Source organism: Neolamprologus multifasciatus, chromosome 11, assembly GCF_963576455.1.
Source record: "Neolamprologus multifasciatus chromosome 11, fNeoMul1.2, whole genome shotgun sequence".
Classification (NCBI taxonomy): domain Eukaryota; kingdom Metazoa; phylum Chordata; class Actinopteri; order Cichliformes; family Cichlidae; genus Neolamprologus; species Neolamprologus multifasciatus.
In genome coordinates, this window is record NC_140449.1 from 5,059,450 (window position 1) to 5,083,597 (window position 24,148).

Sequence of the window (24,148 nt, forward strand, 5' to 3'; positions counted from 1 at the left end):
TGCCATCCCAGTGGATACATGTCAGACTTTCCAGGGCTGCGTGTAGAGTGTTTTTCTGTAGCTCTGCACAAGTGTTCAAGCTGCCCGTTTAAAGTGTTGATTATCCTGGTTGATACAAGTGCAACAGTACGATGGTGGTCAAAGCAGCAGAAGCCTTGTTTGTATAAGGTGTCCTCGGCTGTTATCCGAGGACCGCTGACCTAAATGGTGAACGATTGATAGAACAGGATGTCTTGATCTGAGTATCTGCTAGGGACACTGAAGCCAGGAACAATTGCTCATTGCCTGAAAAACTTAATTACTTAATTACAAAGTGATGGGTTCCCAGATTTGAGCCTCCTAGTGTGATTGAAGTTTTGCGGGGTGGGGGCGACTGGGCTTTAAATAAGGTCCTGAGCTCCTTTAAGTCAGAGTCAGCAGTCAGGGATGAACACTCAGCAGAATCGGTCCACAACCGAGAGCTGTGCACTCTTCATACTACACACTTTGTAACAACACCTCAGACCTTGACAAGACATTGCAGCTTAGCAGTGCAGCCTTTGTCACTTGCACACACAATTCATTTTCACAGAGGAGAACACAGCGTCCCTCACGACGCTAATAAGTGTGTGTGTGTGTAAAGACTTCAACCTTCATTCACAAATGCATATGTGCATGTTTTGGGAGTATTTGCGGGTTGTTGGGGTTTTTTTGTACCTAACACTGTGTTACATCTGTATGATGTTTGATCTAGAGGTGTCCCCAGAGTTCTTTGGTCCCAAACAAAAGTGTCTTTGGTGGTCACGTGTGTTGTGAGAGTTGACTCTGGTGTGGAAGGTGGACTAGCTTGTTTTAGCGTTTATTTTACTCATGTTGTAGCTTCAGTTAAACTCCACAGTAATGTAACTAGTGCGAGTTTAGTGTCAGTGTAAGGTTAGAGTAAGGCTGGGCACTAATTATGGTAAAGGTTTAAATAAGTCGCTGTGAAATAATGTAACGCCCTCTAAACACATGGAGACACAACTCTGTGTGTGTTTGTGTGTGAGTTTGTGCTGTGGGTTTTTAAAGTCCTGCTTTCTGTCCTCGCTGATGAATAATGACATGTTCGGTTTATTAGCAGGGCTAGCAGTGGCTCTGGGTTCAGAGACGAGGGTCTGTAGACAGCACTGTGAGCAAGAGACGATGCTTTATCTAAGATTTTCATCGTAATGAGCTGTGTTTGTATCAAGGCAGGATCTTGATACAAACTATCATTTGAATTGTTAATCTGTGGTTTTAGGAATATAAAATGTGTGAAAAACTATTTTTCAAAATAAATGAATCAACTTATAGTTTCATTTTTTTGTTTTTAAAAGAATATCCAAGTGTTTTTCATAAAAGCAGATTGTCTGAAAAGGCAAAACACATTTGTGTCGGTGTAGCTGTCAGCCTTTAAAGCGTTGCTTTAATGTGCTAATAGTGTTTTTAGCCCTCAGTGTAGACACGGCATCACTGTCTTTGTCTGTCAGTTTATGTAGAACTTTGTAAGAACTACTTTGCTGACTCGAGACCACGTGTTCATACATATATGGACATTTTCTCGCTTTGATCATTCATCCTGCTTGTCAGTGTGAACATTTCACAGTCCATCCACCCACCCAGACCTTTAGCACGTCCTGGGTCTGCCCCAGGGTCTTCTCAGATCACATGTAAGGCATCCAGGAGGCATGCTGGTCAAATGTCTGAACCACCGTAATTGGCTCCTTTTTAATGTGAAGGAGTAGCAGCTCTATTCTGAGCTCTTATTGAATGACTCAGCTTCTTGCCCCATTGCTGAGGATGAGCTCAGACACCCTTTCTCAGCCACTTCTATCTGTAGAAGTACTTCTGTTTCACTTTTCCAGGCATTAGCTCCAGCTCATTGCTGTAGGTGAAGGGTAGGAATGTAGATCAACAGATTCACCTTTGGGCTAAGATATCTGTAGACATGCTGAACCAATCTGCCTGTCAATCTGCCGATGACAGTGCCCTCTACGCAGCAACTCATCCACTACCCAGAGAAATCAATGCACCTTTATCTGACTAACAACAGTGGCCTGTTTCTGTCCTGAATGATGCAAGCATCCCTTATGTTCAGGGAAAAATAAAACTGAATTATAATAATTAAACAGTTGAAAACGTATTTGCTTTACCTTGTCCAGTCTGCAAGAATTACATTTAACTTGTATGATGTAAAACCAGGCTTTAGATTTTGTTTGCATTAGAATACATTAATTAACCTCTTGCCAGAAGCTCGGAGAAATAAGTTGATTAAAACATGAGTCTGCCAAGATCAGCATTAAAGGAAGAGGGACATCTTCAAAGTCCTGCGCAGTAATTTCTTAAAGTGTGACCTGGAACTGTTAAGGCCAGCTTGAGCCAAAAACTGTCCGCACTATCAGACTACACCTCCATTTAGTCTGTATATGTCCTCATCTCTGCGCTCCTGTGTGACCTTGTGGAAAAAGTTCCAGCAGGCAGACCTGTGGGGTTTGGACAGCTGTGACAAAATCAGATCTGTGACAGAGGATCAGGTTTTTGCTTACAGTGTAACTAAAGCTTGCATCGACGAAGATGAGCTACACTGTCCTTCGGTCCTCTCAGAGAAACATGTAGTTAGCAGAGCAGTAGAGAGTTGTTGTTTTGCTTCTGTCTGATCCCGAGAGCCAGCCCTCGCTCTCTCATCTGCAGGAGAATGACCAGACCCCGCAGCCAAACATGTAATAAAATGTGAATAAAAAAAATCCAGGTCCTCTCACTGCTCACAACATAATGTCATTTTAAGAAACAGACTGTGGGAGACTTATAAAACAGGTATCACCATCCAGTAAAGTGGAGTTTACATGAACCCTGCAGGGGAACATTGTGTGCAAGACTGGAAGACTGCAAGAAGCATTTGTCATGGCTACCTTCCTTTATCAGTTCAAACATCTCAACTCTTCCTACCATCATCTTTGTTTTCAAGCTGTTACAAACCAGAGGCACCCAGGCTTTAGTCTGATTATTTCTGAGCTACTTAAAGGGCTCGACTGCTTTGGGCACTACAAGCAACTACAAACACAGCTCCAATCAACATCATATTAATGTGACGTAGAGGTTGAAATATTTGTTCTTCACCTCAACAGTAACAAATGACGCCAATGCATTAGTGCCTTAAACCTGCATTTTAACTGAAGGCCACCAGATGGCGATAGCTGTGGTTGCAGAAAGACTTCCAGTCCCATAGGAGGCTACAGGAAAACAGCTTTGTGACTCGACCTCTATAGACACTTTTTCTATGAGTTTAAGGTCTTAGTAACACAGTTTTATTCGTATTTAATAAAACTTCAATAAATAATCCGTGGTAACTTTACTTTAAAGGTGAGCAGAGGAGCTAGTAGTTTCACTGCAACGCTAAGTGTAAACGACTGCAGCAGCCTGCTAATGTCCAAAGCTCCTTCCTACCAGAATTTAGTGTGAAGGACTAGCTCTGCTTTCATTCCACTAATATGCATAGCTAACATGAGCTGCCCTGTTATATTACTAACCACACGTGCACACAGAGGTTTTCTGCAGTAAACTGAATGAATGTTGCTGTTTGTCTTTTGTGTTTCAGAAAATGCTGGAAGCCTCGCAGCTCAGTAAGACTGTCCAGTGAGGAGGATAGGTGTGCCTGCAGATACTGATGATGACACACTGTGGTTTACATTACCGTTCTGAAGCTCGCTCTACGTGCGTATGTATTCACAAGAACAAAAGTGTTACCTTTGGAGTTGCGTGGCTGTTGTTTCCCCCCATTCCCTCACACTGGTTTGTACTGTTAATCTGCAATATCTTCACTGCATCATGACTAGTTGTACAGTTTTGCGAAGCATACATGACGGTTGATTCAGGTTCGTTGCTGTGTACCAAATGTTATACGTTGCTCTTTAAAGTGGATGTACTATAATGTTTTGTGTTGCAGTGGTGTGTGTACAGGAGATGAGATAAATGGGACAGATGTTCAAATCACAGAGGGATGCTGTACATGATATACTGTAGAAAATAACGATTTTATATCCAAATCTTTTGATTAAGTAATTTCTGTTATGTTCTGTTCTTCTGCTGCTGAAGTAACTTTGGGTTTGGTTCAATCAGTGTTCAAGTGTTAAACTTTGTGAACTGCAGTTAGAATAAATGAGTTCTAAGCCTTCAGGATGTAATAACTAATAATCACCTGACCTGATTGTATCTCGCCTCAACAATCTAATCTGCTTTTTATCCTCAGCACAGCAAGTATGGAGGCAAAAAAGGCCAAAAGGATGTAAAGGTTCACACTCAATGATGTGGATTTGATCCTGATGTAATTAGTTTGGTCTGTAACATGACAAAACTCTAAATTACCTTCACACATCAACTCACACAGAAGTCTTTAAAAGTAAAGTTTAGGATGCGCATTTATCAACATGACCGGTTCTTCAGTAAATGTTAAATCTCACAATATGATCCATGTCTTGGCCTTCCTTTGCTTCCATACCCAAGAGATGTCATTGAGCCGTCTTAGAGCAGGATATGTTTTCAATGCACTCTTATGAAACTCCCAGGTGCCTTGGAATGCAATGCAGTCCCAAATATTTGCTTTTATATGCTCTATTTACATGGCAAAAAACATGTAACACCAGATTTGAATAATCCCATGCTCGAATAAAGTCACAACCAAAGAAACCAGCTGTATCTGCTCTGTGTTTGTACTTATTGGAAATGTCCCGTCTCAGTCCAACTGCTCTTTATTCCTGGTTGATGTCGTTTGTGAGGACAGGAAATGGAGAGCTCTTAAAATGATCAACTCTCAATAAAGTTGTACCGCACCATCTGCTCTGGAAACTTCTTGGTTACTTGAGCAGTGAGGCGGAGAGCTGAGGTTGCCAAACGTAGAGAGTAAACCTCCTCGGTGTCACGCAGCCCGTTAATCACAGCTCGCTGCTTTTCAACACCTTCACTGACACATATGCTGACCCACACGGATTAAAAAGCTGAGGGACAGCTAATCTGGACTCTGTGAGGAACTCCAACCAAGAAACTATTGGTTATATCGATTTTCAAATCAGCGAATCATTTCTAATATTAACATTCTTGTCCACATTTTTCCCCCACACGCCAAACTGGTCATGACAGATGATTTAAAAAGAAAGACCCGGAGACTTGAGTGTAACAGACAGTTTTCCACATTTTATTTTTTGATATTACCATAGCTATATGTAACATCTGACAACAGGTATCAACTACAGAATAATACACTGAAAATTTGTCAGTTCCAACTCAACCATTTTCTTCTTCTTCTGTTGCTTTTTGGTCCGGTTACATTTCTGCCTGATCCTCTCCTCAGTGTCATTGAATGTCAAACATTGAAACACATGCACGTCATTCACCTGGATACAGCTGAGTAAGACAACAGTCAAACAGACTCGACAGTATGAACAGAATCGGATCGTTTTTCCTCACGCAGCTTTATTTTTAGCTGAGACACCCATACGGTATTACTACAGTAATTATCATAAGGCTAGATTACTGTACAGCTATGCACCAAAAGGTTCACTCGGCTGTTCTAGATAAAGAGAAAGAGCACCGTATTTACAACTCTATTTACATTTGGTTTTTAAAAACGAATCTCAGACGACAACCAAAGAGAAAACATGTTTAGAACATTCCTTGTTTTTCGTTTTTTTCCGAGTCTGAAGCAGCTGCTGTGTGAGGCTGCACGAGTTTGGAATCTAAAAGAAAGAAACTAATGAAGTGTTTCTGTACAGATAGCTGCAACACACGGTATAGCTTATTGCCAATGCCCTTAAAGAAACCCCCCATTTTCCCTTTCCTCTCTCTTACTTTCGTTTGTTTGTCTTTACAGCCAGCTCCGAAAGCCGGAAGGTGCGAGGCTCTGTCTCGTGCGCGCTTCCTGCCGGTTTACCCACAGCACGCGCTTCTCAGAGCGTCACACCCGCCCACCCATCATAAAAAATAAAACATTTTCAAACATCAGATTGCTCAAAAAAATGTACAAGTTTTAAAAAATAAACTTTCTTTTTCACTGTATATACATACGCTGCACCCTCATGTACACTTAACTTTGGGGGGGGAGGGGGCCGTGAGCGCGGGCAGGACCACGGCTGCAGGACATCAGTGATTAACCCGTAAGAAACAGCACGACTTCTGCACCCACTCCTCAAAACGTGCTCTGACTTTCATCTCCGTCACAATTGCAGACAAACGCGGTGTGACTGAAGTAACACACAAACTCGTAATTTCAGGTGTTTCTGTATGGAGCTGTGTATGGTTTGTAGAGATGCAGCTCCTATTAAAAGGCACAAACTGACGATGGGGTTTTTCCCCTTTCTTCAATCACAGCTGCTGACTGACATGTATCATTTAAGACAAACTGTCTACAAAACGAACACAAACACATCTAAAACGACTAAAACCTTTGTTTAAAGTGTCCAATGTCAGCAATTAAGAGATCTTTTAACAGATAGATGCTGTTTACGAAAAACAAAAAAAGTGTAAAACATCTTGGACATTCAACAAATCATCCCAACTGAAGCACGGTGGAGGGAGCAACATGGTTTTGGCTGCTGGATGCCCTGAAGAAGAAACGTATGACAATAATGCAATGAAGGTGTTTGTTTTTTTCCCCTCTCTCTTCTCATCAGTCTCTCTTTTTTTGGATAATTTCTCATTCAGTTACAACGTAACCAGATATGACATCCAGGAAAAGTGACGGCATTCAGAGAATATAGAAACAGAAATGTGAGCGTTATGAATTCTGCTCCTAAGCCCATAGAGCCAATCAACAATTTACAAAGTTCTGTTTCATCTATATCCGAGGGGGGGGAAAGTATCTTTCAGTTTAACTTTTGTCCACTACAGAGGGCATGATGAATAAATCTTAACAGTCACCTCAAATTGCTTTATACTGTTAAAACCCGACAATATTAGAGAGAAAACTCCAGCAATCTGTTAATTCCCTATGAGCAAACAAGAAACGATGGTGGGAAGGAAAATTTCCTTTTTAACAGGAAGAAACCTCCAGCTGAGCCAGACTGAGGGCCAGTCATCTGCCTAGAGCTACATAGGAAAAACATATTGGACACAGATGCATGCTGCATGCACAGTGCAAAGATAACTGCAGGGTAACTGGGCGAAGTCACCAAAGTTTTAAAGCGGTGTTTATTTGTCTTGCCTGGTGACTGGTTTTTATATCTGGGGAAAAGCAAATTCAGATGGGGACTTCAAATTAAATGGATTATTAAAGAGGTGCCAAGACTTAAATCTACAAGGGCTCTGATGTAACTAAGTACTTTTATTCCACTACTAAAGTATGAAATAAATTTTGGTATTTTTCTCTTCTACACATTTAGAAGAGAATATCAGTGCAGCAGTCCACAATGAGGTTGATATGGCAAAATAATAACAAAAAATCTGATTTTAGCCTGAGGTGTTTTAGCGAGACACGAAGACTGCTGTTTAATGATGACATCACAGAAATATGAAGCCTCACGGCATGTGATGAAAACACAGCCAGTTCTAGAAGTGTCCAGCATGAAATTTTTCTTTGCTTTTGGTGTGAAGGCACCATCAGAAACAGCGTTAGGAAACGTGGAGGTTGTTCTTGCTAAACGAGGTTCAACATAGTCAGAGGAGCTACTTTTTTCAAGCCTGCACTGATAGATTCTGTTTAAAAGAAAGGCACGAGAAGTGTGTGTTACTGAGATGAACGTCGGAGCATGTTTTAGGAGGAGTTGCTGCAGAAATTCTGATCATTCTTCAGGGTTAAGCAGCTGCATGTCTCTTGCAGCAGCAGCTGGGTTAATGGCAGGCGAACACAATATGTTCCGTCAATAAACAACACAAAATCATGTGAATAAAAAAATAAGAACACCTCATTTTTAAACGTGTGGTCAGCAGGAACTCTTCCAAACCTGTTTGTTCATCTTGCTACAGTATCAATGCAATGCTGCCCTCACACACACACCAGCTTCTGTGTGTGTGTTATTTAAAAGCTGAAAGCGTGCCGCCTCTGTAAAGAGACACTGGTACAGATTTAAAGGGTTATGACCAACAGTTTGCACCGAGCTCAATTCAGCAGAGGATACATGGTTCTTAAAAAAGAACAGAAAACAGATTGTCTGAGTGCAATACAGAGCCCAGAGTGGAGTGAAAAGTCACCATCGCCTCTCGCCTCCATGGACAGAGGAGGTCAGACACGCTGAACGGACTCAAACGAATGGAATCCACTTTATGTTTTTCTATTTATCATCAGCGATGTCACTGGCAGCTAACGTTCAGAGGGGAGCGAAGGTTCGAGGTAATGGAGGGAGAAGTGTGAGTTTGAGTTGTATCAATAAGCAGGCGTCCCCGTCCCTCTCCTCTGCCAGCTGCCCGCTATAGCTGCAACTACAAGTGCTTGTTATTTCGATTTTTACACCTGGAGTGTTTGGACCACTGATACTTTGAGAAAGAAGCTTTGATTTGATGGGAATCGGAAAAAGTTATGAGACTAAAGTTTTAATTTTACAAGGAAAAGGATCAAAATATTACAAGTGAAAAAACCCCCATGAAGTCAAAAATTGCCATTTCAAGAAGAAATGAAGTATTTTACAAGGTCAAAGGAGAAAGAAGTTACTCTTTAAAAAGGCCAAAATAATTTAATTTTCATAAGAAAAAAATATATATTTCAGCTCTTTAAAATAATTAGTATTGACAACTGTGTTAAACACTTTGAGCCTGCTGTAACCACTTCATGTTGCTCTGATGTCCTCTTAAATTCACATCAGGGGGTCTGCTGAGATTATCAGATCTGTTGCTGACATGGAGAAGTTTAGTTTAGCTTTTTCTTTTCGGTGTCTCAGTCTTGTGAATGTGAATCCAATCGGTCCACCCTTGAATTAAATTACTTTTAAGAATCAGCTGTTAGCAGCACAGTTAGCACAAATTGGAGTTGTTATTGAAAATCAATTAAATCTGGAAATCTGCCATCATTGATGAATTATTTCCAGTAGCCCCTCCCACACCCACAGGTGTATGCTGTGCTCATTTTAGACCCCATGAAAAATGAGGCGCTTTTTCCCCCCATTCAAATGAAAAACAGCTGAAAATTTCTACTACATTCAGTAAACCTTTTTAAATGTTTTACTTGAAGTACTTATATGAGACTGATCAATGAGCTGGTCCCATGAAAGTGGTAATGTAAACCAAACTGTCACTGTAGCCTTGAGTTGTGTAAAAGCAGCACGTTTTCCAAGAACATCTTCCTGAAAGCTGCAACGCCACTCAAACTTTCTGACTTCCAGACTAAACTAAACTGCACATCAGTTATTTAAGACCTTTGTAAAGAATGATTTACCTTCTTGTCACAGTGGATGAATCAAATGTATACAAGTTTGTTTTAGCACCTGTACATTTGCTGCATGCTGACTGTAAATAGGTTATTTCCTTGTTGCATTTACCCATCTGTTAGTATTACTTCTTAACAGCTCCAGCTGATATTTATTATCACCTATTTCTGATATTATTGTGGATTTTTGTTAGAAATAGTGAGCCAAAAATGTTAAGAAACTCATATTTGTCTATATCAACCATCTTTCATTCTTTGTTTGACAAAGTGAAAGATTTTGTAATATGTTTTCAGGAATATAAGAATTATAATAATGACCTTCTCCTAGAAAATGTAAACTTTATCTCAGAGTACAATCACTTTTTCTTCCCAACTTTGTCATACAGTTACAACTTTTATATGTACATGTTTGTAAAATTACAATTTTACCTCGTGGTATTTTTCCTCTTTTTTTTTTTTTTTTAAATTTACACTCCAATAAATACTTCTCAAAATGCTTTTCACAGTGGCCCTAATGCTCTGCTCTTTAAGTGGACCTATTCTGCTTTTCCTTCTTTTCTCATAAAGGCGCTGTTACGTGAAACAGTACCGAAGCTTATTTTACACTGTTTCAGACAGAAGGTGAACTAAATTAAAATTATTAAAATCAAAAAGGATAAGTAATTATTATTTTAAACAGTGACTCATACAAAGCCGCTCTAATAGAATCCACGAATAAAAACCACAAAGCTGGAAATGAGCAGAACAGGTCCACTTTAAATGCGAGCCTCCTTATTTTAAATGCTCTAATACAAATCATTTAGAATGTCAAAGTGCAGTCAGGACACATAAAACAAGAATATAATGAAAAACATAAAAACACTAATAGACATTTATAACCACCAACGATTGGTAGGGAGCAGGGCACGGGACAAAAAGTGACAGGAGAGGTGGTGAGCTGAGAGGCAGGTGGTTGTGGGAGCTCAGCTACCTGCTACAGCAAACTAGACAGGAAGGTTCAAAAGCAGAGTAGTGTTCAAAGAAACTACCTGAAGCAGGAGGGGAAGAGTGACTGAGAAAACTTGGTGTCGGTGGGTCATGGTCCACAGGGTGTCAGCGAGCTTCAGATGACCTGGCAGCAGCTGGCTGGAGCTGAGGTACAGAGCAGGCCGTCCCTGGAGCCTCCACCTCGCTGGATGTTGACAGAGATCGTCTTCTCGCACAGAGGTAGTTGAATCACGCTGTTCTTCAGGGTGCTCAGGTTGCCATGAGTGTTCCTGCCACCCGGGCCGCCGTGCGGCACCGTTTTGCGGTTGTGATGGTGTTGTGGGGCATGGGTGCGAGGCAGGCCGGTGATAGTGGTGGTGGGGAGGGTGATGGTGTCCAGGCTCCCGGTGGACCCGATGCACATCCTCCAGGTGGACTTCTCCTGGATTTTCACACTCCCTCCTGAGAGGCTATGGGGGTCTATGATGAATTTCCCCCCACCCCCTCGACCACCTCTCCCAGCGTGGTGGTGCTGCAGCTGTGAGCTGAGGCACAAGCTCATCAGCTTGAGACTCTCCACCAGCTCAGCGCTGCGGCTTGCAGTGCGCGAGGCCCGGGGCTGAGAGCCAAGGGACGGGTTAGTAGTGCTACTGTTGTTACAACAACTGGAAGGGCTGTCTTGTCCTTTATTACCCCCTCCTCCTCCCCCACTCCCCCCTCCTCCACTGCCACTCTGTCCTCCTCCGTTACCTCCCGCTCCAGGACTCCCCCTGTCTGGGCCAGAGGACCCTCCTCCCTCAGTGGGGGGCTTCCCCTGCCCTGAGCTGCTGCCTCCACCGTTCCCCCCCTCGCTGCCAGGTGGCCCTTCACTGCTGTCTCTCCTGTTCCAGCTGTAGCTGAAGCCTGAGTCTTTATCCAGGCGCCTCCGGTGGCTCTCGGAGTCATCATCGCTCGTCTCAGAGCTCGAGCATGACGATCCCCTTCCCTGACTCTTGCGCCGATGATAGCGCTTCTGCGTGGATCCCGGGGACGACGACGAGCTCAGAGTGCCGGCGTTCCCGGCCATGTTCATTTTGAGACGGCTGAGTTTGGGCGGCAGACCCTCGTCCATGTCGAAGTCATCGTCGGACTCTCCCTCCTCTTCAAAGATCTGGTTGAGCACTGGGGCACTTTTCCTGGACGTAAGGCGGTTGGTGATGGAGGGGGGCTTCCGCCGCAGGATCACCTGACTTGGTAGGGGAGACGGGTCCTGCTCTTCCTCCTCCTCTTCATCCTCTTCCACTCTGCCAAACAATCAGACAGGACTGAGTTGACATTAGAATACAACCACAAAGCAATGACAGAAAACTCGATCCTCTGTTTTATCATCAGTTGCTCGATGGATCATTTGCTCTGTTAGACTACAGGGAGGACGGGACTATTACAGACGCCATTTTCAGATGTCTCATTTTGTCTAGTTTCTGAATAAAAGTTGAAAAATATTGAACAAAAATTTAGCTTGAACATTTAAAAAGCTACGAAATGCACTCATTGAAATAGATTACAACTTATTGTTCTGCTTTCAGTTTTAGGGATACTGAGGACACAAAATACTGAGTCCAGAGATCAGACCTGAACAGGCAGGTTCGCTGCTTAGCTGCTGCTGAGGTGGAGGGAGTGGGAGTCCTGATGGTGCCGGGAGCAGGACCTGAAGCAGCAGCACACGCTCCCTGAGGCAAGAAGAAAATACAAGAGCATGGGCATTAAAACAGGGTGCAAGTATGATCAGCTGCACTGTTTACAACTGAAAGTAAGAAAGTAGCTGCGAAGTGTGCTCTGTTCTGAAAATGACTCTCACTGCTGCTGTCCCTGCCTTTAGGCTTTACCCATGTGTAAAGTTTGAGGACCCAGAAAAGAACCACACACACAAACAGAACAACTTACTACAGAGGCAATAACAATCCTATTTACTCTCAGATGGTCCTACTAGCACTGCATTTCATGTATTTAAAAAAGCTTCATTTGATACAGACAAGGGATGATGATGAGTGTACCTGTGCCGACCCCGTAGAGTCAGTCACCGTGCTCTCTTCCCGTCTGCCCAGCTCCATCATGGCTTTAGAGCGATGTCCATTGAGCAGGTTCTCAGCACTGCGAGCAGGGGACTGAGGGCCTCCTGCGTGAGAGATGGATGAAGCTGCTAAACTGTCCTCAATATCCTGGTGCATATCCACTCTGGTGGGCCAGGACTGCCTGTAGAGATAAGAAAAAGGATTGCATCAGTTGATACGTTTTCTTTGATCTTCAAAAGACTTTATAGTCAATTTATACTCTCCTCAAGTGACTTGGATAGTTATTTATACAGAATAGATCACTCAAATATAGACAACTAGAGAAGACAGGGACAACACAGGGATTACACTCATGACTTCAAAATGATAAACTGAGTAAATAATAGAGGTGGGAATCACCATACATCCCACGATACGATATTATCACAATACTTAACGCACGATACGATATTATTGCAATTTTTAAAAAATATTTTGCGATATTCAGATTCTGTACATAAAGGTAAACTTTATCAATATTCATTTTATCTAATATCAAAGTCTCACACTCAGTCTTTCTCTCATTTCAGTTTTATTGTTGACAAACTGAACGGTTTGTATTACAGTCTAGTCCAACTTAACTGAATCAACCATCTGGTACAATTATAGCTATTCTGAACTATGCAATTTATGAAAACTATGCAGCCCCTTCAGCAACTGAAGAATTTGAAAGTAAATTAAAACAAAATATAATTTTACATTAAATAAAAAAGTTTTAAACTTAATAACTAAACTAAATAAAACATGTCTTAAATTAAAATAAGTAAACTGTCATGTTTATTGCTGCCATAAAAAAAAAGTGAAACACATTTGGACAGTGAAGGAATGTCAGGATTCTTGCTCAGAAAAAGGATCAACATGCTCTGAAGTCAGAGCACAAAAACCTTTTTTGTAACAAAATATCGATTTCTGCTGTCCCTGTATCGATACATTATTAGCAAACAAAATATCACGATACTACACAGTATCGATTTTTTCCCCCACCCCTAGTAAATAATATCATTACAGTATATAAGTGGGAAGAGATTTTAACTGGAGACATATGATGCAGGGTGCTTTTTTGTTCATCCAGTGCAATCACTTTCAGCAGTATCCAACTGTACGTAGGTAATTAACAGTGAGGGCTTAGGGTTTGGAGCTATGAGCATCTTTATAACTTTAACTATAAACAGTGTCCAATGTTTTGATCAAAATGTTCATCACTATTTGTAGCCGCCAGACTAGATCATCTGGTTCATGATCCATCACAATTCACAGGTTATTGACCGTAAAACAAGAAATGTGACCTTGACCTGAAGTACAGTTTGGCTGAAGAGAGCATTAAATTCTTTATTGATTAACTGACTGATGAACTTTATTTTGGTCTGACTCTATAGCAGCTATATTTATTAAAGCTACACTCTGTTATATGACATCTGTTCCTTTTAAGTTACTATAAATTGATGTGGTAAACATTTGGATGTGGCTCCACTTTCTCTGTTATGGACGAGCGTGCACACAAACACAAAGTGGGATTACCTTCCTGGAGTCTAGAACAAGTAGACTGACTAAATCAAAAGAATCATTCAAAATAATCAGCCCCCTCCCCCCCCGAAAAGTTAAGGATTGATAAATAAAGGATTTTAAATAGAAAGCGAGGCTGAAATTAGCTTGTGTCTGTAGATAAATGGATGAGTGATAACTGATTTTGCAAAATGTTTTATGGAAATCATGGCTTTTCTTTTCAAATCAGGTTGACAAATCCAATTACAGGTCATTACTGTGCTTTATTTATTTTACCATCCTCTAATAGAGCTGCCACAAAGGCCACACTGTATCTTTTTTCATTGTTAGCTAAACCACGGCCTCTCTATTCAGTGGTATAATGAATAATGCACTGATGAAACACAGTCTGTATGTGGAAGAAAAAAAAAGAAGCTTGTAAAGCAGATTAGTCAGTGATGCAGGGACCTGTGAATGTCAGCCAGTGAAAATTAGAATATTCTTAGTAAACTAAGACAGATTTTGGCAATAATACAGTTGTAACTAAAGCTCATGTTATCCGAGTAACACCAAATATATTTTATAGAGTGTTTCAAATCAAAGAACAGTCAGTATTCAGTATGCAATCTGTTATACAGTTTATCCCATGAAGTGTCTCTATTAAGAAAGTAATTTCAAATCTGTGTTTTTACATCATCTCCATGTCACCCATAGCTCAAAATGCAGCTCAATTCTTCTTCACAAACAAGCGTACAGGACCTGGATCATTTCTATGTCTCTGGCAGAAAACCACTCTGATAAGCAAAAGATACGATGTGTATGCTTCCTTCTTGATCTGAACTATGTTTAAGGGTGTACACAAGTGTAGCATTTACTCAAGAACAACACGATCAAACTTCTAACAACTGTAATTCTTTTAATGGCCACTTGAGACTGGGTCCAAAAGTGAGCTAGACTCTAGGACTGGGCGATATATCGAGTTTTTAAATTCAATTCAATTCAATTTTATTTATATAGCGCCAAATCACAACAAAAGTCGCCTCAAGGCGCTTCATAGATACAGAGAAAACCCCAACAATCATATGACCCCCTATGAGCAAGCACTTTGGCGACAGTGGGAAGGAAAAACTCCCTTTTAACAGGAAGAAACCTCCGGCAGAACCAGGCTCAGGGAGGGGCGGGGCCATCTGCTGCGACCGGTTGGGGTGAGAGAAGGAAGACAGGATAATAAATATATGGATATACTTTTATACGAGATAAGAGATGTGACAATATCGTTTATATCGATATAGTCTATGTTATGTTATAATTATACTTGGAACCGCAAGTTTGCCTGTCTTTCGTCCACTTTTGTCTCTATGCTGCGTTCCTCTGCCTCGCCTCTCCTTCACTGAACACAACTCCACTGAGCATTTCACAGAAAACTGGAGAGGGGAATGTGCAGGGAGTTTTACAACCACAGCAGTCCCGCTGAAGCCTCCTCACTCTTCTCTTCCTTATTTGTTCCTCTCCTTTGTCTCTCTTCCTTTTATAACCAAAGGAAGAATGTTGGCAAGGCAACAAAGAGAAAATACTTGGGACAGCTAAAGCATGAACCAGGATATGTTCTCAGTTTTTAGTGATATGACAGCTAGCTGGATGGGAGCCTTGCTCCCATTTTTCACTTTAGAATTAGAAAAAAATTGCAGTAATGGAAACATCAAGACAAAGGGTGAACTTTAAAAGGTTGGAGAATATGCTAATGACTCAGACCATCTCCTCTGCACCGTCTCCCCTGAGCTCAGCAGGTGGAGGCTCAGTGAACCCAGAAATGGAAATGAAACCTTTAGAGATCTAGTCTTAAGTAATTGTGCTGAGCCCTGCAAAGTGGAGTCAGACAGGTTGCCGTGTGAGGCAGCTGAGAGATACTGTAGGTCAGCTGCCCTCTTCTGGGCTCATACCGTGACTCAGACCTCATTATGACCACAAGCAGTGATATTTTGTTACTTACGCTCTCGACTAGTTTGCTAAAATATCTGAATTTTTGTGCACGCATGAGAAGGGTAATTTCCTTTCTTTAGGAGTGTTTGAGTTTTTTGCTGCTCTTTACCTGAAGTGTGCCTTGATGTTGCTGGGACTTGAGGAGCGGGTCTGCACATCCTTCTCCTGCTTCTCCCTCAGGATTCTTTCTGCTAGCAGGTAGTATGTAGCTGTGATGTGGTTGTATTTGTTGGTCTCTAGGGCTCTGAAACAACAAATCACACTTTAGGACCATATAAAGTAGACAGCATGTTGGATTTTAAAAAAAGGGACAGAGTTGAGAACTCATTTTAGCTCTTGGGCTACATACAATCTAACTTCATCTCAAGCAATTTGAACCAGTAAAACCACCACATAACAATGTATATTTAAAAAAAACCCACTGAACATAGTTTTGCTTGCATGTGTAAAGTGTAAGGAAGTGCATTCTGAAAATATTCACTTGGGCTTTAGCCAAAGTTTTCTGAAAGCTGAAACCAAAAGACCAAGTGAAACATGCTTCTCTAAGCATTTACCAGATAAAAGAAGTTACAGGTGATCCATTTACAAACATCCTGAAATACACTGAGACACATAAGTGCAATTTCAAAAAAGAAAATCCAGTTTTTCCCTGTCATTGCCAGACAGTGAACTCGACAATTGTGCTGCAAAGATCACAAAGTCCCCTGACAGTGCTGCACTTTCCACAGACACAACACAGACGATTATGGAGCATATATATTTTAGGTGTTAAATGTGTAATTGAATGTCCTTACGCTGATAGAAGGAGTTTCACTAATCCAGCCCACTTAATTAAAAGGTGTGCTGTGTGAGGCCCTTACTGTAAAATGAGTTTGACGATGACGCTGGCTCAGAGGAATGAGTTCTCTACATTTACACTGCACCTCTGACAGCAGAACGATCTTTGAGATTCACAACCAGACACTAAAACAGGCAATGTTATCAGAGTAATCCTGGGAATGCACAAGGTGCGCATCTATGACATGAGAGTATATGAATTGGTTTTGTTCTGCCCATTGCATAATTTCATAAATGGGCCATGTATTCTATAAAGGGTCTTTGAAACTTGTTGGTACACTATGACTTTCCTGTGTCTCATTTCTTCCCTTCCTCGTTAGGGATGGGTATCGTTTAGGTTTTATCCGATACCAGTGCCAAACCGGTACTTTTGAAACGGTGCCGGTGCTTAAACGGTGCTCAAACCGGTGCTTAAAGAATGGAGAACACAAAATTGGTCCAAAAACCTCTCATGTTCAGCTGTTTTTTTTGTAAAAAGATAACAATTTTAGCCTTTTCTGCAGCTATGGGGCATATATGGTATCACTCTTGGCTGGAAGCAGTGCTTAAACAATGGAAAAACACAAACTTTGTCCAAAAACCTCTCATGTTTAACTGTTTTCCACTTTTTCTTTGGTCATTTTAGCCTTTTTGGCCAGGGTGAAGGGAGTATCTGCCATCAAACAAGAAGACAGCCGCATGTAACTACGACGGTGTTTGCTAGTTCACCTTATATGCATTAATGTAATAACGTGGTTAGCCTACTCAACGTAAATTACACACGAACAACATTAAGCTACTCACGCAGAGAAGAACGGCTGCTGCTGCATCATCATCCTCATCATTTCTGCTACACTGGCAGGGCTAGGGGTTTTTGTTTTTTGTTGCTAACTCCGGTCCGATAACAGGCACCACACCCACAGTAGATGCGCTCTGTGTGAGGTCTCACAGCAAGCTATCAAATACGGCGCATTCGCCAGGTGTTTCATCGGATTTGAAGTGTTACCTCCTTTGACAGTATCACAGTATCAGCCTAAAGCACTTGTTGCAGGCTGCTGAGTTTGCATCTTTTGCTGTGAAGTACAGCCAGACTTTGACCGCTTCACCTTGGGCGTTTTTAACCTGTATCTCTGCTCTAAAAGAACGTACGTACCTGGGCCCGCCTACTATCCTCGGAAATGTAAAATGATTGGCTAGAATCTAAAGTGTATCAAATCTCAGGAAAAAAAAGCACCGAAATAAAGCACCGAAATGTGCGCTGCTTTTCGGTCTGGTTACTACCGTTTATGTCAGAACCGGTGCCATCATGGCACCGGATACCGGTACCCATCCCTATTCCTCATATACTGTGTGCAGTGCAGTTGATGGGTGTGGAATTTTTGAAAAGGGACACGAAACACAAAGAGTTGCTTCTGAAACACAGTGCAGTGCATTTGGTAACAACATCACTGAGATATCATTAGCCAGTGACACTGCCGTTACAACAGTAACAGCTTCCCCTCATGTGGTCAACTTCTACAGAACTATATTGAACTAATTTTAATTTCACACAAAGCAGCTCAAAACAACAGGAAAATGTTTAAAGAAGTACATATATTTTAGAATGGTTTTATGTATTCAATGGGTATCAGCCTGCTTTGTTCTTTGATGTGGATTACTGTAAGCCAGATCACTCTTTGCTGTGTGTGAATGACATGAGTGTGATTCCATGCTTTTGCTGGTACAGGTTGTACAGTGTCTCTCCCTGTCTAGCTTTATCTACAGTTCACCACAAAAATTAAGTTCATGTACATGTCGGACTTGGAACTAATAAACCTTGAACAACCAATCCTTTTACTGACACCAAAGAAGGAGAGAAGTCTTTAGAATCGTGGTTAAAACGAGAAAAAGAGCCCATGTCTACAGCATCAGAATTTGCACAAGCTTGGTGAACAAGTTAGACATAAATATACACTTACATTACGTTTTCTCATGGTGCTAATCAATATACAGTACATATTACAATCAAACAGAGCAATCACACCCACTAAGGTCTGTATTGTTGTGATTTATACTGTGCACATCAGGATACAGCCTAAGGTTCAGCTTAAAAGCTAGGCTTATGCTATAGCTTTGCCTACACTGTAGACTTGCAGTACACTGTAAAGATGTCACAGGGTGGAATGGACAAGTTTAACTTGGTGTTTTTATTTCCTTGCATGTAGTGCTGTGTTTTATTTTTTATTAGCGTGTAGTGTTTTATTTTTGTGGTGTTATTGCATGCTCCTTTGTTTTGATATGTGATTTGTTCCGGGGGGGATGCCCATTCCACCGCCCCTCCTGATGATTAATCTGACACACCTGGGACCAATCAGGGTTCGCCACAGCTATTCAATAATAGGGAGAGAGAGCGTGAGAAACATCAGGAGAAACATGGCGTGGTAACCGGGCTCAGAGCAGCACGGAGGCCCGGCTACAGGCAGCTGCCGGGGCGTGCGGCAAAGGAGAACGGGACTGGAGATCGCAGACGACTGCGCATTGGAGAGAGTGATCGGGGATGAGCAGAGCGGTCTGTGTTGGTGCTGAGGGGAGCTAGCTCCTCGTTGAGAGAGGCCCATGGCAGGGGATTGAGAGGCAGCGGGATGGCGCCTTATGTCCCTGAGACGGCGAGACCATGGCTATGCGTGTGAAGCACAGCAAAGTGGCGGGCAGAGTTCGGAGCTCTGCCCATCCGGGGTAAGTCCCGATCAGTCCCATGTAGGACGAATCTCCGGTGGAATCAAAGAATGGTGACTGCTGCTGCCCCTCTCTCCTTTTAGTTGTCATCAGAACGAAGAGGCAGACAGGACGGTGACGATGCCGCCGGTTTCTGCACCGTTTGGACTTTTATTGGACTTTATCTTCGTGGCTGAGGCCATTGGATTTTAGCTGTATTGTTTTAATGTTTTTAATTTCATGCTCTGTCTGGCCAGAGTATTTTAGTGTTTTCTTGTAAATAAATTATAGTTTTAACAACGCGAGTTTATATTTTCTACTTCCTTGGCTCCTCCACTGCTCTTCCCGTTAGAAGGTTTTCCCTTCTGTTTTAACCTACCACTTACATCTACAGCATCTCTCATTACTCAGTGTGCAAAGATGCACCTAAGCCAATATCTGTCTGCACCTTATCAGTGTTAAAGCAGACTGATAACACTACATTAACTGCAGCATTAATTTATAAAAATAAATAAATAAATAGTAATTTCCTCTGGCTATTTCTGTTAATAAATGTGCTGCATCTACTCTTTTTTAAATCGAGTGTATTATAGGTTATTCAAATCTTGTTGTCAGGGCTGTTACTGAATGAACACACTTGTTAAAGCGGTGCTCCACATTAGAAGCCGTTTATTTGTCACACATCGCTTTGAAGCTAATGGCAGGTCACTTGTCGACATTCCACACTCCGGTTGCCTAGGTTACTATCCAAATGATGTCAGTCAACAGTATTCTTCACTTTCAAATTTATCTCAGGTCCCACCCACTTCATGTTGCCTGCAGTCATTTCGCCCGTAGTCCCTTGCACTCATAGAATATCATTCAATTTTTGCCTGATCACCATGTCGCTTTCACTGTGTGTTTAGATTTAGAAGATTCATGCAGCAGATTGATGCTGCATGAAACTCATGAAAGAGGAGAGTGGAGGGTGTGGATTAAAGCCTAATTGCAGTAACAACATCACACACACTGACAACACATCCATCAGAAATCAATGCTCCCTACAAACACAGAAAATATTTGCAGCTTTCATAGAAACAAAGAACTTGATCTGACAGCGCTTCAATAACTCAGTATTGAATAGAGCAGGGGTGGGGGAACTCCATCCTGCAGGTTTCAGATGCGTCCTTGATCCAACATAGCTGATTTAAACGGCTAAATTACCTCCTCAACATGTCTTGAAGTTCCCCAGAGGCCTGGTAATGAACTAACCATTTGATTCAGGCGTGTTGACCCAGGGTGATATCTAAAACCTGCAGGACACCAGCCCTTGAGGCCTGGAGTTCCCCATCCCTGGCATAGAGAAAAGTCGAAACACTGATGTTGCATTTGGGTACCACCAAAATATGATCTGTTTCCTGCTAACGTATGTAACGCTCAGGGCTCAACTTTACACAGTAGAAAGCTATTAAAACTAGCACCAGTATGAATTAACACTGTATCACCCAGCACTGTATTACCCAGGGGTTTGACCCCTGCTGGGTTACTTTTATGCGGTGTTTACAGATATCCCTGTGCCTGCGACGGACCCTTCCAGGTATTCCAGTTTCCTCCCACAGTGCAAAGACATGCAGTTGGTTAACTGGTACTAAAGCACCTGTGGGTGTGAAATATAGAATAAAACACTTTATGCATGCATGAATAAATGTGACTTGTGGTTTAAAATACTTTGAATTGTCAATTAGTCTAGAAAAGTCTTATAAATATGCCAGTCCATTTGCATGTTTTGGAACATCTCCACATACTTAGAAACCTAACCGTTGCTGATAAGCTTCATCATAACTGTGTGGAACTCTGCTGGCAAGGTCTTCATTTATATACAACTTTAAATCAACAACAACAACAAAAAAAACTCTCAATGCCTCTTTGTCTTCAAAGGCTAGCATCCCCACACATACAGAGATATTCTTCTTTACTCTATCACACCACAGGTAGTATCTTCACAGCAGAAGGTAGCAGTGAACTTCAAGTTTGTCAGAAACAAGTGTGAACTTGAAATCCTGACTCTGAAATCAACAGCTGTTCTGTTTAATTCCTCTTACGTTCTGCTTCTCAGTATGTAAGCACACCAGGCTTCTCTGAGGGCTGGAAGGTAACGAGCTGATGCTTCTTTGAGTTAAACATCTGTCAGGATGCTCTGGGCTTTGTGCTGATGCGTGCTGCGTTAGTTGGCTCCTTGTACAATTGTACATTAAAGTGAAACAGGTTTCACAATGGCAGAAAAATGTTGTGACTGCTTAGTGCCGTTGGTGTCATTTTTATTAAAGTTTCAAAAGTTATAGGCTAATCTGTCCATTGACCCCCTCCTCAAAAATAAAAAGGCATCAATCGGCACTGATGATGCTTGTGTTGGTCTAATGAGTTCCATTTCAAATAAGGTTTCCTGATGAGTTTGCAAATGATATCAGTTTTGAAGTGAGAGACAATTTCCCCTTAATCGCCTACTTTTAAAATGAAGTGCAGCCAAAACATTTATGGCTTCACTGAACAGCATTTTATAAAAAGAGGTTCTAAAAAGGCAAACAGCTCCCCCATCTACAAATGCTCATCAGTAAAATCTTTAAAGTTGACTCCAATGACTTGTGCTCTGAGTGATCACTAAGAGCAGAGAACACCCTATAAAAATGTGATTACATCACCCTGGATCTGTTGTGGTTTCACTGTGCAAACACCAGAGAAAAAGCTGAAGCACAACTTACTCGACTATGGTCTCCCGATCTGCAATGTCTCCCAGCACCATGCGCTGGATGATGCTGTTATGTTCCTCCTCTGACAGGTTTTTGTGAGAGACCAGGGGAGTGCTATACTTGGTGGCTGGGGATGGGTCCACCCCCTGCAGCCAGGCATGGCTCTCAATCTCCTCCAGGGAGGCTCGTTGTTTGGGATCCCTCTGAAGCATGCGGTCTATCAGACTGAGGAAAATGAGAAAAGGAGAGAGGGGAAAACACACTTAAATCAAATCCAGTTAAAGTATCACTTTAAGTATGGCTTACGTGGTCTCTGACGAGTTGAATATTAACAGTTTCAAATTGTAACACCTAAAGTTTCCCACACAGACTTTCTCTGAGTGAACCACCTAGGTACATTTACACAATTCACCCACAGTGGGCACACTCTTTGCTCTTTTTTGGAAGGTCTGGCTCCTGCGCATCCATCTCCAGCCCTTTCTTGGCACTAGCCAGGTCCCTGTTGTGAAGGTTTATCAATGTGAGTAGCTAATTATTAATGTGACACATTCATTCTGCATATGTTAAATGTTTATAAATAGAAGTGAAAGACTTTAAAATTGTTCAGTTTTACGTAATTCTTTTTTGTGAAACAAAGTAAGAAATAAAAAAAAAAATAGAAAATGGGGGAAAAATTAAACTGTATCAGGAGCTGCTATTGGGCCAGAATTCCACGTCTCTCAGTGGCTGTTTTATGTGATTAGATACAGATGCTGCCGGATCATATTGGACCCATCTGCGTGCTGAACTCCACCTGTCCCTTGTGTGCTAGGTTACCTATTAGAACAAGCGTTGTGCTTTGTTTAGTGTTAAGAACGCCACAACATTCAATTTTGGTGGTGTTTTTTCTTAAGTTTGTTTTAGATTTATTTGTTGTTACAAGACGTTTTGTAGAAGTGCCAGCAGCACTGTGGCTGGACACTTCATTCTTGCGGGGTTCAGCACTGGTTGTCTCAGTACAGTTTAGCCTGCGTCAGTAATGTGATGCTCTGTGTGGAGAGGAGGAGCAGATGATGTAGAGTGACAGACTGTGTTTGAGATTTGCTTTGAATGAGCTGGGTATGTCAAACTACAGCTGGTCAGCTGGCAGCTTAAATTCCACACAAATGACACTCTTGAAAGCTGAGATTGCAATTTAACAGGATTAGGTGGGATTTGCAATCTAGTGAGATGACTAACATTAATACAGAGAGCTTGAATTTCAGTGTGGGATTGTGGTTACTGTGCATAATTTAATAGATTCCTACAAATACAACCCTTATAATGAAGGAAATTCCCACACACATTTTAGGGTGATGTCTAATAATGTTCAGCACAACGTCTGCACTGGTGTAGAACACCAGATGGTTGTCTTCAAGCTCTTTTAAACAATGCCTCCTTATTAACAGTTTTTCCTTCATACATATAAACAAAAAGAGAAAAGAAGGATTACAGATGATCTGTGTATGTGTGTATCTATCTATCTATCTATATAACCTCACGTGTTAACCTCTTCGACATGTCAGTGGCTATGAACAAAGGGAAACTTGTAAATAACTCATGAAAGAATAAAGTTACGTTGAATCCAAGCACACCATTGTTTTTCTTGTGACATTACCAATAAGTTTGATGTGTCACATGGCCCTCTTCCTATTGAAAAAACAAAAGTTGTATCCAAGATGGCCGACTTCTAAATGGCCACCATGATCACCACCCATCTTGAGGAGTTTGCCCCCTCACATATACTAATGTGCCACAAACAGGACTTTAATATCACCAACCATTCACATGTTATTACGGTGTATCCATATAAATGGCCCACCCTGTGTGTGTGTGTGTGTGTGTGTGTGTGTGTGTGTGTGTGTGTGTGTGTGTGTGTGTGTGTGTGTGTGTGTGTGTGTGTATATATATATACACATAAAATATATATCCCCCCCCCACACACACACATTAGTGTCCCATAGCAAGTTTTTTGGCTAAACAAAGAAAGCGGTTCTGGGAATTCACTCGTTGTACAGGATGTATAGACACAT

At 41.6% G+C, this 24,148-nt stretch overlaps 2 protein-coding genes and 1 long non-coding RNA gene across 4 annotated transcripts in view; 1 reads left to right on the plus strand and 2 right to left on the minus strand.

Moving 5' to 3' along the window:
- ano10a (anoctamin 10a) overlaps positions 1-7,867 on the plus strand; it is a 38,767-nt gene extending 30,900 nt beyond the window's left edge. The window contains exon 15 of the mRNA XM_085178446.1: positions 3,593-7,867. Within this exon, the coding sequence (XP_085034572.1) occupies positions 3,593-3,662 (70 nt within the window). The 3' untranslated portion in view covers positions 3,663-7,867. The remainder of the gene's footprint in view (positions 1-3,592) is intronic.
- A 1,914-nt stretch (positions 7,868-9,781) lies between these two features.
- Positions 9,782-24,148, minus strand: part of snrka (SNF related kinase a) — a 46,601-nt gene continuing 32,234 nt past the window's right edge. For both annotated transcript variants that reach the window (XM_085178392.1, XM_085178391.1), the window contains exons 4-8: positions 22,110-22,322; positions 15,971-16,105; positions 12,343-12,541; positions 11,921-12,018; positions 9,782-11,592 (exon numbers count right to left, since the gene is read on the minus strand). In XM_085178392.1, coding sequence (XP_085034518.1) covers positions 10,446-11,592; positions 11,921-12,018; positions 12,343-12,541; positions 15,971-16,105; positions 22,110-22,322 — 1,792 coding nt within the window. In that variant the 3' untranslated portion in view covers positions 9,782-10,445. The remainder of the gene's footprint in view (positions 11,593-11,920; positions 12,019-12,342; positions 12,542-15,970; positions 16,106-22,109; positions 22,323-24,148) is intronic.
- On the minus strand, positions 16,275-22,103 carry LOC146507658 (uncharacterized). The gene is made up of 2 exons (XR_014876993.1): positions 20,178-22,103; positions 16,275-20,143 (listed from the first exon to the last, which is right to left on the minus strand). It is a non-coding gene; the product is annotated as an uncharacterized LOC146507658 (long non-coding RNA).